This window comes from Apteryx mantelli, chromosome 1 (genome assembly GCF_036417845.1).
Source record: "Apteryx mantelli isolate bAptMan1 chromosome 1, bAptMan1.hap1, whole genome shotgun sequence".
Classification (NCBI taxonomy): Eukaryota; Metazoa; Chordata; class Aves; order Apterygiformes; family Apterygidae; genus Apteryx; species Apteryx mantelli.
The window spans coordinates 192,168,994-192,183,432 of NC_089978.1; the positions used below are offsets into that span (position 1 = coordinate 192,168,994).

Below are 14,439 nucleotides of genomic sequence, written 5' to 3' on the forward strand. Positions count from 1 at the left end.
CCTGAAGTAATTTTGTTTGTCTCATTTAAGGATCATCATAATCATTAAAATACAAGGAGCTGACAACTTAATTGCGATTCACTGAAGTTCTGAGAGACTGAACTTCCAAGATTTAAAATCAACAAAGCTTTGCTCTAAATGGCTTGCTTCCTGGTAACACTTTATATACAAATGCATTTTCCTAAGTAAAATCTAAAGATCTAAATCACTGACATCCTAAAAGAATTAAAACAGAAGTTTCATTTTCACTGCTGTATTAAGTCCAATTTTTGCTAGTGTAACATCTGTAACAGTGACACCCTTGAAGATCCACTGTTTTGTTGGGCACTCACTTCAAATTATCACACTCATCTCTAAGAAGAATCTTCAGGGCAAGCAGAAATGGTACCGAGACACCCAAACTACCTGATGTGAAAGAAACAGCGCAGTCATGGCAGCATACAGCCTGATGCTGACTGATTATGCTGCTGCTTTATAAATTATGTGGAAAAAGAAATGACACATGCACCTAGAAGATCACACTGAGATGAGTTTGGTACTACTTAGAGAAGTAAGCCAATATCTGATGAAAGCAAGTATGACAATTTTATCCAGTGTGCTGCCATGAGCGTATATACTTCTCACAAAGAATATTTTATGATACATGGATCTTGAATTAATGGTAACATACTGGAACAGATTCTACTGCTGTACTCACATTGGGTACTTTATTATACTTGCTCTACAAATAGTTCCAAGAATCTGGCTCAGTGTGTTGCCATAAGCCCATACTGCATGGTGTTTCTACATAAATGTATATAATTGCCTTATGCTGTGCTGTGAGTCACTTCCACATTAAGCATTCTATGAGACGCCTGTGGTGATGATGACATGGCTTTTCTGATGCATAAAAAGAAAGTTTGCAGCTTGAAAGCACTTTCAGAGGCTAATTTTTTGACAGGGTGAAAGAATTAGACTGTCATCGTGTTTTATGAAAACTTAATCTGCAAGCAAGCGGATATCTCAAAAGAAACCAATAAGCTCAGAGTTTTGCTACAATAACAGTCTAATTCTACAACCCTTACTTCAGCTGAGTTTTTTTGGATTGTATACAGAGTACATTTGTAATTTTGTTATTTCAAAAAAAGAAAAAAAAATCAAACTCTTAGATGCACAGTCTTACTGAATCACAGTGATTAAAGCATGGTGTTAACCTATTACAAAGCTTGGTCAGCTCCGTAAACATTTCAAATATGTTTGTTCTCTGTGGGATAAAGCAAAAAAAAAAAAAAAACAAAAAAAACCTACAGGTATTAAATGCTTTTTGAAATGTTTGATCTCAGAGGAAATTCCGTTTTGAAAAGCTACAGTCTATTCATTAGCAAAAAAGGTTACAGTGTAAAAGCAGGTGATTAATCAAAAAGTGTATAATGAGATGGCAAAACAGAAGGCATAGTATGTTCTCTTCACAAAATGTTACTCCCTCGTCTCAAACGGGAGTCATATCTCTTGCTGTATTAGAGCTGGTTTGCCCCTCAAAGGCAAACTGGGAACCTTGCTGAAAACAGCAAAGTGACACTTCCTCCATTTGTTTCAATGTTGATCATAAGCTTTCCTACAAATGTCTGCATTTCAACCTTCTAATTTGCATGAGTTGTTTTATTGTGTTGACCAAAACATCATTTGTTAATCTGGTAAATCTGGCCTCTAGGATTCAGTTCATGACACAGAAATTAAGCTCAAATGGTCAGCCCAAATACAGGAATGTCATTCTATCAATAAATTTGGATTTGGACACATTAGCATCCTATATTCTGCAGAAATTTTTAGAGCTGTTTTATTGGGTAAAAATATATACATTTTAGGATGAAAAATGTTATTGGTTCATATTCTTCCATTTTCAGGAATTCAAATTTAAGGAGAGTTTCAGAAAGCTATTAAATTGTTAACAGAGGAGACAATGAAATTGTTACTAATCTGAAACAGTGTCAAAAGGAATTTTACCTCTTTCTATAGTCACAATTTATAAATAAATGTAATGAGAAAATATTAATATTTCCACTGAAAATGAGTAAAATGCAAGAAAGTTCTTCTTTATTCTCCTCAACTCTCTGTTTTACTGACAACAAAAACTTAACATTGTGAATTACAGTACAAAGACAATATCAGCATAAAGCTATGACTCCTGCCAGCCATAACTGAACTGTTATAGGAAACTTACAGTCACATCTTGAAACTGGAGGCGCATGGCAGAGCCTGATGGTTGAGGTCGGCTGGTGATCTCTAGTATGGTCCTCAACAGGATATCTAGCAGGCTGTTTACAATCACATCTATTTCTTCCAGGACAGATTTTTCCTTAAATAATAAATGAAACCTTTGAGATTTTGAAGTAGAAAGATGACCACAAACAGAATTTCCTTTGATATGGTTTTAGAAACAAATAATAATTAGTTTTATTATGAATGTTTCAGTTGAGAAACAAGGACCATTCTCTAATTAAGATACAATTTTATTTTTATTGATTTTATCCTACAGTTTTTGATTAATAACACTGTACTGAAATATGGAAGACAGTTATGGGGATGAGTTTGAATATATAACCGTTCCTCAAGTTAACATAATTCTATGTTAAATTACTGTTCAGAAAAAGGCAGTAAATAATATACAAGGGCTGTTCAGTCAAGATTTTTATAGGCAACACCCCTAGAGTTTTGGGGGGGGGAAATTGCCAAGAGAGGTTTAAAGTCCAAAAAGTTGAATTCTGTTTTCACACTTTGAAACCGTCACCAGAAACAAACAGATGGTGCTCAACCTTCAAGACCTGCTCCAGCAGTAAGTACCAGCTACCTTATTTTTCATCAGCTGAGTAGCACAAACTAGTAGCTTATGTAAGCCTACAACTGCTTGTACACAACATTAGTACAAAGGAACCAGTGTCCACCAACAAAAAAGACAATCAATACCTTAATTACGTGCAAGAAAACACTTGATAAAGTCAAGCTGTAAAATTACTTTTTCTTTTTAAATCAAACGAGATACGTTTCCCCCCTTCAACACTGCGTTCTGTTTCCATGGCAGCAGACATCACCATCTCAATCTGAGCAATTTTATCCATAACTTAAGACAACATTTCTTTACAGAAAGAAACACTTCACCCCATAATCAAACACACGCTGCCAAGCTAAAACTCAGCTGACAAACAGAATCATTTGACTTTGCTGACATCCAGGTGTGGGAGTGAGATTTCTTTTTGCTTCCTACACACCCAAACCATATGATATGTAGCAAAACTCAGAATTCCTCTTTAGACTCAAGATGAGTGTGGTGTCAAGGCTGTGGTACCTGTTACTTCATCTAGTATTAAACAACTGTAAAACATCGCTACTTATGAAGGTGGACAGTATTCAGTGTATTTTGGAACAGTCATCATGGGAGGACTCTTGCACCAAACTATTGTGAAAATGGCCGACCAAAAAAAAAAAGTAATCTTCAAAGGTGTCTGTAAACTCATTTGTTCCATCAAGCTATCTTGGTCACACAGGAAGAAAGGAAGTTCTGAGCTGATCCACAAAAAAATCATGAATTACATATGTGAAAGTCATCAGGTTGTTAATACTCTCAGCTACTCTACTGAAGAACTGTATCTGCATATCCTGCATGTTAGAGAGAGAGTTTTATATAGACATCAACCTGATATTGCGTACATCTCTGGCATTCACGTCCAGAAGAACTCAGTTACACCAAATGGAAGATCTCCCGAAATTGAGATCAGACATATAAACTTCTCCCAATCCAAAACCACAGCTATGCTTTATCACTTGTCACTTTATCTTGTGATGAAGTAATATATTAATCCAAGAGCAGCCACAATAATAATGTCCCTACTGTGCCAAAGTTGTAGGTCTTATCTATATCAAATCACTGAATGAGCTGATTTTAATTGCTAACAGCAGAATGAAATCAAGACACAGAACAGTTCTTACCAATGCATTATGATGTAAGGTACACTGGCCTTGATTTGTTAGGAACTACACCAACTACATGCAAAGTTATTTTCATTGCTTTGTACCCTTTTGCCTGTTGGAATTTCATCATCTTCATATCTGCAGTACACCTACCTAGGCTAGCCCTCATATGCAGCTTTCACAGATGAATTTGCAAATACAAGCATCAGAAGTAGGCCACAAAGATTACCAACTAACACCCAAATATGACCCTTCCTTGCAGTGCTCGTATTAATCCATCCCCTACATCATCTTCATGTATCCTACAAATAATGGCCCACAACATAAAATGTGTCTACAAGAAAGTAGATATTTCTTTTGGTGTACAACGCAACACACAGCCTGACAGCCCAGTCCTTACCAGACAACTGCCCAAATAGCTGTAAACAAGACTGACAGGTAATAATTCAGTACTATACAGAACACGAACCCATCCCAGATGATCACTCTTCCTAAATCCCTCTGCAGATTCCCCTTTGCTGTCCCTCCACAACTATAGAACACCAGGGATCTTCAAAATTCCTTTATTTTCTAAGTGTGCAAGCTAAGAACTTCATCGTCCTTCACTCAGACAGTGAGCTTCTTCCACATTTCCTTTATTTGTATGTATCATCCAGCTCAGGCCTTTCATCTGCTACACAGGAAGATCATATTCAAAATGTCACCTTCCAGCAAGTCCACTCAAAGTCAGTAGCTAAACCAAGCTACTAAAACTGGAGGCCAAGAACTGAAGGGGTATCTAGCTGTCCTGTGGAAAAACACTGCTCACCAACAGCATCCTTGCAGCCTTGCTAGATTATAACGCAGGGGATAGCCTCTTTCAAAGCTCTCACATGTCTAAAATCTAATGCCTAAAAAAGTGTTGTATATTACATTATAATATATTAAACCTGTCAATTCTTTTAGGTTTCTCCCTGAGAAGAGAAACTAGCAACTTCCGCATAACACTCAGAGAGAGTCGAAGCTTGGCAGAACACAACGTGCTACAATTAAAATATTCTTGCATGGAAAAAAAATGTTGATGAGAAATCAAATCGATGTGTTCATGGAGAATCACTGCACAGAAAAATCTTCAAAATGCTTTTCTTGGTTAAAGTCCAGTTTATGTCATCACTGGAAGCCATATAAAGAAGTTCAACACCTTGTTGACAGGACATGATGTTTACTTACTGAGCTGTTCTTCTTGATGAGGCAAAATATGTTGCTAAGGATACGTGCACACATTATAAGGTCCTTCTGCTCTTGTAAATGCATGTGGAGATGATGTAAAACTACTGGAAGAAGAATATATCGAGAATCTGGAATAAATAAAATTTTTTATGAGTACGAGTTTCTCATAGAATCATTTCATCTTAACGTAGACATACAAATATGTCTTCTGTCTAAACCTATATTTCTGATAACTAAATATTTTTACTTGCTTTAATGAGAAGTTTTTACTTCACAATCATAATATTATAAAAAATAAAAGGAAATATTTGAAGAACAAATGATATTCAGAAAAGCAGCATATCATATATACAGACAAACACCACTGTGTGGAATTTTTTATATATGATTAAAATTATATATTTATTGAACTACTAACACAATAATACTTATATTCAAAATAACGTGGAAATATTTTCTAGTATTCCCTGCCATGTGACAGGATCCCTTTGCAAGCCAAGGTCACAATGGATGTCATTTTGAAGTTATATTATTCTGCAAATGAGTTCTAATTTACAGACCAGTAGTACTTCCAGATTTCTTTCAGGATCATTTTTTCCAGATTTCTCTCTCCTATGAAGTATGAGCAATTTAGACTACTGCTGTCCACATGATTAATTTGCTTTTTCTTTAAAAATTTCTTTTTCTAAGCACAAACCTTTAAAATGCTATTTTAAGTCCTGGATTCTCTCAAAATTATATGATGAAAGAATTTCACTAACATGCTACATTTTCTTACTTCTTTTTGTAATTAATGAAAATATTAAATAAGAAGAGTCCTAATGCTTACACTTGTAATGCCACATTAAACACCTATTTAAAACCTGATAAATGGAATGTGTGTGTGTGGGGGGGTCCATTTTATTGTTGCTTTTAGATCTTTTCCATAACTGAGAAATAATGTTCTCATTTAGATCTACTTGAATCACTTCCTCTGTTAAAACTTTAAAGATTATTATATGCTACATTATCTAGATATATCACATCTATTACAGTTCCTTTGTTCATTAATATCCTAATTTTCTAAAAATTGAGTTTGTCTAGAATGAAAATTACTCTTTTAAAATCATTTTGCTAACCATGCATTGTTCCTAGCTTAGTCTTTGCATAAAAACTTATTTTTATTTTTTCTCTTAAATATTTCATCTATTTTTGTCCAGGAAGAAGAAAAAAATAATATATCATGAGATTTCATTTGTTGAACATTTCTTTCATTTGTTGAAATATAGCACCAATTTTGCTTTCTCCTCTATTCCCTTGTTGTCATCATCTAATTATTCATATATCACAAGACCAATCGTAAGGACTAGTTGATCTATATACGTGGTTTAAATATGTTCTTATTTTCCAAAAAATTCTTGTTTGCTCTTTTTAAATGGTTGTTTCATGCTTATTATCTAGTCAGTTGTTTCTCTATTTTCCTGCTGAAGAAAAATGTAACCAAGGTGTATGGCAATAGTCAAAAAAGACCTTCAGTGAATCTAAAACTAGAGGTATTTAAACCCAAAATTGGGAAACAAATAATCTCTATACAGTTGCTGCTGACTTTTGCAAGTGCCTCAGTAGGTTTTCATCCAGTTTGACCTGAAAGTTCTTATCTGCCTGTAGTACTGCAGATGAAGAGCAGCATCTCTTCCAAACCAACAAGGCAATTTTTATCTACTCATAATCTAGAAGCACAGCCAAGTGTTGCCCCAAGTAGTTTTGATAAGTAGAGCATGCACAAGGGACACTGCCCCATCTGCTGCAAGATCCATAGGGTCAGAAAGAAAGCAGGCAAGAAGATGGCTAATGGGTAGATATGTGTATATGAAAGTGCCAAGTTCTGATCCCAGCTGCCAAATCTGTTTACTGACTACTGATGGATGAAAAAGAATTAATGTCTGCAGCTGATGCCAAAAAAAACGAGGACTCCCCATTCCTAGAAAAAAATGACTTAACCTCTAGGCTACAGAAGCAGGCTGCTTCTTCCCTGCTTTGCTTCACACCTTATGCATATTGAATTCTTGTCCAGCTAGCAACCCAACTTCTAGAGAAGAGATGAAGGCTTCACTGTGGAAACCAGCCTGCAGTTTTGTGGTTTCAGTAGTTTCTTGGGAGGCAAGAGATATGAATTTGAATACAGGCTGAGAGCACTGTTCCTCAGCAAATGCTCTAATCACTAGTTCACTACACAATAGTCATAGAGTAGTTATGGTAGCTCTTTCACACACTACTGCATCTCAAATCCCTTACATCAGAAGGTGAGGAAAAAACAGTAGTAGCCCTGTGCTATGGTGTTTTTTCTTGGTTAACTCTTGGCAGCTCATCTTGATGAGCATGTGCTGGACCTGGTTCCTCATTTCCTGAGGTACCCAGCACTCAGCACCACACACAGTGATTGCACACTAGCATGGCATGACGAACTCCATCCTGAAGACCAGGGAAAAGCCTGTGTGGCAGCACCTGGCTTGTAAATAACCAGCTCTTTTATATGATCTGGCTTGAACTGTCTATAACATAACTGAGCATCCTCATTCAACCGCTTTAAGTATCCTATTTTTGCAAAAATGCATAAAACAATTATGAACTTTGTTTTACCAAGACCAAGTGGATTTGCAAAAAGCATGTTACAGTGACTTGCAACTATACTGGGGAGGGAACAGTGCCATTTACTGAATTAACCACCATACATAATACAGCACTAGACATAATCCTCATAAACCCCTAATCTAAATACCTGTCTTGACCCATTTAGATGGAAAGATCTGAAGAGGATAGCAGATATCACCACAGAGCCAAACAAAGGACTACACGAAAAAATTCAGAGAAAATAGTGTTTACCACTTGCCTCAGGTTCCTCTTTTTTCTTAAAAAAGTCAGATGCAATGTCAGCCACTGTATATAGTAAAATTAATGAACACAAGGAATGGTGCAATAATTATAATCCTTAGCCATCAGTCACTGTCCTAATTTTTCTTCTGCGCAAGCCAAATTAGCTGACTGCTTAAAATGCTAATGCTTGCCTTTACAAAAATTTTACAGAAAGAGAAAAAATTTCATGACACTGAGTTTTTCAAGTGCATGTCTGGCATAATTAAAAAGACAGACTACTCAGGGCAATCCTCGTAATTTCCCTATGCAAGCTACATTAACATTAAACATTTAACCTACAGCACAACTTTCCCTCTTGCTTTTCTAGTCAGTAGAGAAATAACCGTACATACAAAACTTTCCATATTCCAGTGTATTTTAAAGATTTATTTCAGAAAGAGTTGCTCTTATTTTTGATAGTCTTACTTGGACTGACTCAGTTTATGCTTGCTTGTTTGGAAGAACGACCTGACTTCAGGGAGGTAGGAGAAGAAAATGATTAAGCCAATTGGCTGAAGCCAAATGAACAGTTATCATGGCAATTTCAAAATCAACTGTGCCTGTTCTATGACTGCATGAACATTTCAGTGTTTTCAGAGTAGTCATTTTCTCATCTTTTAATGAAGCACTATTTTCACTTCCAAAAAAAAAAAAAAAAAATTGTCCGTAGTGCTGAAGAAAAACACAGGTATGGTTGAGAAACTCCCCTCCACCATCCAGAAAGAGAGACACAGATGTGAAGCATTATTTGCAAAGCTTTTGAAAAATATTTTCTGTTCTCCATTTTAGAGGTACTAATATACACTGAAATTTTATTTATTTTATATATACATATAAAAATTTACATATCAGAGGTGTGACATAAGCACACACACAAATTCCTCCGAGGAGCAGTATATATGGCTGGGGGAGACAAACTAAGAAATTAAGAATTAATCTGAAAAAAGAACTGGAGTACTTCAGGGTGTGAATCAATACATAAAACCTTTATGCTTTGAAAAGTTTTGCTTATTTTTTTGAAATCTGTGTTAATATGTAAAGTTTAAATTAATACTTGAATGTATTTTAACTAAATTTAATTCAGGATTTGTATCAACTTATTTCAGTAATGATAGTTTTTTTCATTTTTATAGCAATCAATTAGCTTGCAATGACTACTGAAGTGTTACAAGTCTTATTAAAGAGAATTTTTGCCATTAGTCTTTTAAAAAACTAACTGGATCAAAAAGAAAAGGTAACAGGTAGTTTCTAAGACTAAACCTCCTTTTCAGTTTATCTTTTCCTGAACTTGTTAACAAACTTTTTTTTTTTCATTTCAGTAGGAAGTCCAACATGTAACAACATCCATTCTGTGAGGTATAAGACATCAAATTATTCTTGCTGTTTGTGTCTACATATTCAGCTCTGAGTGGCTATAGAAACATACAGTTTCCTATCATGCACATTTTCCTATGATACAAAGGATGCAATTCTCTGATAAACTCATTCACAGGGACAGACTGAAGGAAGATTCGATCTCAAAGAAAACATAGATATTTTTCAATTTTCTAATCTATTAATGGTGGGTTTCAGTGAAAAATAAGGAAAAAACAATAAAAAGATGAGAAAAAATATTAAAGAACTATGTAAAACATGACATATGAAAAAATATATAAAACCAACACATGAAGATCAGTACGTTTTTAAATCACCAACTCAGGGTTTTTCCTAGCTTTATAATTTATGGTACATACCATCATGATATCTAGAGTGTTAATGAGTAGAGAACAAAATCCCACCTCTATCTGTTTTGAACAGTTTACTACACTAAAATGGAAAGTGTTACCCAGCTATTCTTGTGTCTTCCCAAAATACAAATATCTGGATCCTTACACAAAGTGTTTTGCCTTGCAAGAACATCCACAATGCGACAAAGAGCTGCAACATAGATTATGACTGGGCTTTCTCATTATGGGATCTTTATGGGATTATGTACAGGCTTTTTCTTTATGGGATTTTCTTTCATTGGGACTGTACCTACTAATGCAGTCTCTCTTGATAACTGACATTTTTAGCCCATGGTGCTTCCGATAAAACACATCCTCTTTGGAGGAGGAAGATGACACATGCCACTTACACACCTCATGTTTTCATAGTTATTTAATTTGCAAGCTCAAAGCAGTGCCCTCAGAGAAAAAAAAGTTTTGGTGTTCTGCTATTTCCTGTTTAACTATGTCAAGACAACTATGGTTCAAGATGTGTTTCTGTGTTATTGGCCTTAACTATCCCTCTCCCCCGACCAAAGCAAGCTGTCCATACTGCATAAAAGATGACAAACAAGAATGCTAGAATATCAATTTATCTGAAATGACAAAGAAAGAAAATCTTCTGGGTAAAGGCATACATAGGTCATGAATTTGTCCACTCAAGTGCCGTCAGGGATGCATCCAAGGAGTCACACCCAAAATACCAGCAAACTGGAGGAAAGGCCGGGAAGCAAAAATAAAACTGCTAGCCTTTATCAGCAGGAAAACAACGTAACCTGTTTCTTTTTAGTCATTCAGTGTAGTGTACTACAAAGATGCAAAGTAAATTTGCAAAAAAACAAAGTGATCCCGAGCAAGGGAACTGAACTGTAAGCTTGAACTGGGTCCTAAGCTGCTCTCCACATCATTGTCCTCTGGCAAAAGAAGTGTTGGAGCAGGAGTCATTGTATCACTCAGATCTTCAAGATGCCTTAACACCCACTAACTTTTCACAGGAGGTAGGCAGCTAATTGCTGTTTGCATCTTTTAACATGTCTGTAGTTCTTACCCATAGCAAGAGCTTTAGTCTAAAATTGCAGAAATACAAATAGATTCTAAGTGAGCTATACAAATGCCTCAACACAGAGCCATTTTAGAAATCCTATCCACACATGCCTGCGAATACATATACAGCCCATAGGAGATGTGCATTCTCTACAGAGAGGCAGCTAGAGACCAGGAAGGAGACCCTAATGCATCTAAAATTGAACTAAGCATCTGTACTTTGGGCATCTTAAATCATCCCCTACATCTGATATTTCTGTTTTCAACAAATACCAAATATATCTCCTGATCTCAGCAAAAGCACAAGTTTGGTGTCAGCTGATTTCTGCAGCAGTAGGAGCTGATGTGGCTGTTTAAAAAATTCTGTGTTAGTTTTTAGGCCCGTGCAGCACAAAATGCCTAAAACTTCAACGCTACACTAATCTTGCTTGCTTCAAAGCAAGCTCCAGAAAGCAGAAAAGGTTGTCCAAGTGCCCTGCTTATTTTTAGAAGTTTGAATAGTTGTTCCCTGCATTCCATCTAGCTTCAATTGTAGCTTGAAGTGTTCATCATCTTCATCTGTGAGGCAGAATTCAATTATTTTCAGAGCAGCAAGCCGCAACTTTATGTTAGGATGACTACTTTGCACATGAACATAGCTTAGTGCAATATTTATTTCCCCAAGAGGATTTTAAAAGGTCTTCCCTCTAGGAATGGACTGAGGCAAAGTCTTTTTTATTATTATTATTTATTTTAAGGAGATAATACATTAGGGGCAAAGAAACCATGAAACTGAGCTCCACAAGACCCCTCAGCTTAATGGTAACTAAAATTATACTTTACGAGATGTTTTCAAGCACTTGTCCTAAGCTTCATATCATGGACAGTCTACATTATTGCCTAATGTCTTCCACATCAATTACCCTGTGGTTTAAGAAATTTTATATTCCATCGGTCTACAACCCACCTTCCATGTGAAACTTACCATCTAATCTTCATTGCTTTTATAGCTGAAACCAACTCTGATGACGTCTTAAAAATAAAACTGGATTTAAATAAAAAGCTAACACTTTTACAAAAGAAAGCAAAATTTGTCAATATAGCTGAGCACCAGATTTACAGTTCCGAACAAGTCCCCAACAGTCCTTTACGTGGCATTAAGTTATGTAATTACTTTCAGTCATGTGGATCCTCCAGTTAGGCTGACCTAACCAGGACAATGGGAGGAAAATAGAAATGCACCTAAACCCATCTTGATGTTATCTGCTCCTGAAGTAGCTTGGAAATTGAAAAACATGAGTTGGAGCATCCTTAAGATTGCTCTACGAATATGTCATCATCTATTCAGAGCATCAAAGGTCTGATCCATCAGCTGTAGGGAGAGCTAGTTGTTCTGGAAGGGCCAGTGTGTAGGCTCACGAGAGGAAGAGTAAGCTGCTTTCACAGCCAGAACAAAGCAAAGCAGACAGGATCTACCATGAGTACTTCTACTGATATTTCTTGTCCATTTGCTTGAGCTCATACTTTTAAGTATGATGACTGCAAGCATTAAGCATTTAAAAAAATAGTGTTCTAGGACCTCTTCCTTTATTCTGCAGCATGTCAAAATACCTGATGACTTTTGTTAGCCTTCATCACTGCAATGGGTTTATCTTGACTGCCTTAGACGAGTAAGAGCTGATGTTTCTATTGAACCCTAATACTTGCACAAGGATGGAGCATTTGGCCAACACCCAAATAGTTCTCAAGAGGGCTTTTGGAAAGAAAATTAACACTTACTAACATCCTTAAAATCTCTGCTATTTTAATTCTTTTTATTTTACAATTAATTTCAGACAAATTTAATATTTTGTCACTTCTCTCACTTAAAATTGAAACATGTCAGGGCCACCACCACACAGCAATTTTTTGTTCCACATAGCAAATAACTATACTATTATACACTACACACAGCAAGTATCACTTGCATTTCTCCTCAGGGAACCTTTCCGTTTTCTCCACTACGTGATTATCTTAGCACTTTATGTTGCTTTTTTATGCTGCAGTAAGAAAACAGAGGATCAATAGTGCTGAACTAGCAATAGTTACACAGATAAAACTTAATGGATAAGTGAGAATCTGTTTCCCATACTACCCCCAAAGGATAAAAAAGAAAAGAAAATTGTTTTGTATTAGTAAAGTTTTGTCCTTTATAATTACATAAAAAGTATAATGAAAACTCCTTTCACAGACATGTTGCCAGCAGTGGATCAAAACAGAACTACAGTTTTATGAATATTAGTCTTTAAAAAAATAAAACCATAAAATTTAATTAACTATTCTTGTAAAATATGATAAACTGCCTGTACAGAAAAATGCTTCAAGAATTATTACTTAGGAAGCACTACTGTGCTAGGCATTATTTCCTTTAGGTGACTTGCTTAACAAGCACACAATTAAAGCTCCTTAACTGAAGGCAGCCCAGAGTAATCTTACCTGGGTTAGTGTACAGGTGACTCTCTACTGTTTTCCCAATACTCTGAAGTTTAACAGCTTGAAGAGATTCATCCCCATGCGTGACTGTCGGCAAGCTGCCCAGAGCATCATGAACCAAATTTGCCACCTCTCTTACATCATAGAGCTTCAAAAGTTCAGAGTACACAGATGGGAATGAGCTGAGAAATACAGCCTAGAGGAAAAGGGGAAAAACAAGCCAGTCAGATATTGTAATATAGTTCTGACATTCACAAAATTTAAATAACTACAGAAATGTAAATAACTGTAGAAAAAAATGCCTTTTTTTACATTTCAAGGGTAGTTGGTAGCATTAAAATCAGTCAGATTTTTAGAAGCAACGTTCATGAATGGGCTCACACCAGTGACTATTTTCCTTTAAACATTATTTAATGACTATCCATTTTGCTCATGACAAAATGGAAGTAAATAGCTCCACTTAGAACAAATATATTTATTATTTACATATGTCTCATGACCTGTGTATGAGAGGAAATTTTTAAAAGGATAACAGAAGCCATTTGATACCAGAACAAGATGATTTGAGGGGTTTGTTTTATTTTGTTTTGGTTTTTAAGATAAGGAATAACAGCCTTCCACTGTTATCCTCTTCTCTTCCACTTCTCAAATATTGCAAATTTTTACTTTGGAGCAAGGCAGCACTGGTAGTCTTAGTTCACTTCAATAGTCCTAAAATACAGTTAGGAAATCTTTAGAGAAAAATGAATGTGGAGACAAAACTGAAAAAGAAAAGATGACAATGCCGAAGAAGGAAGCTAGAACTTACATTCCCTCCTTCCTTTCCAAATTCTGCTAACTGAGAAAAGCTACTTAATATAGGCCCTCTTCACCCTGGTGTCAGAATAGTTAACGTACAAGATATAGAAGAAGAACCCCAAAGACGCTTTTCTATGTTATTTTGCTGTAAATATCTCACATAAGCAGCTTGAGTGAAATCAGATGGAAGAACATCTCTCCACCTTGCTCTCTCTGATTTGCCACTTCTTGGAAGAGCAATTTTCAACAGAGTTTAAGAAACGAATAATTTTCAAAAGGTTGCAAGCACCTATGGCTAGGGAAACACAGCAAAAAATCTAGGAGGTATATCTATGACTTGTGGACTTGGTTAATT

General features: G+C 35.8%; 1 protein-coding gene across 1 annotated transcript in view; it reads right to left on the minus strand.

Moving 5' to 3' along the window:
• Window positions 1-14,439, minus strand: part of DOCK4 (dedicator of cytokinesis 4) — a 264,454-nt gene that overhangs the window by 69,242 nt on the left and 180,773 nt on the right. Inside the window, exons 23-25 of the mRNA XM_067314834.1 lie at window positions 13,290-13,482; window positions 5,155-5,282; window positions 2,201-2,335 (exon numbers count right to left, since the gene is read on the minus strand). Of these exons, the coding sequence (XP_067170935.1) occupies window positions 2,201-2,335; window positions 5,155-5,282; window positions 13,290-13,482 (456 nt within the window). The remainder of the gene's footprint in view (window positions 1-2,200; window positions 2,336-5,154; window positions 5,283-13,289; window positions 13,483-14,439) is intronic.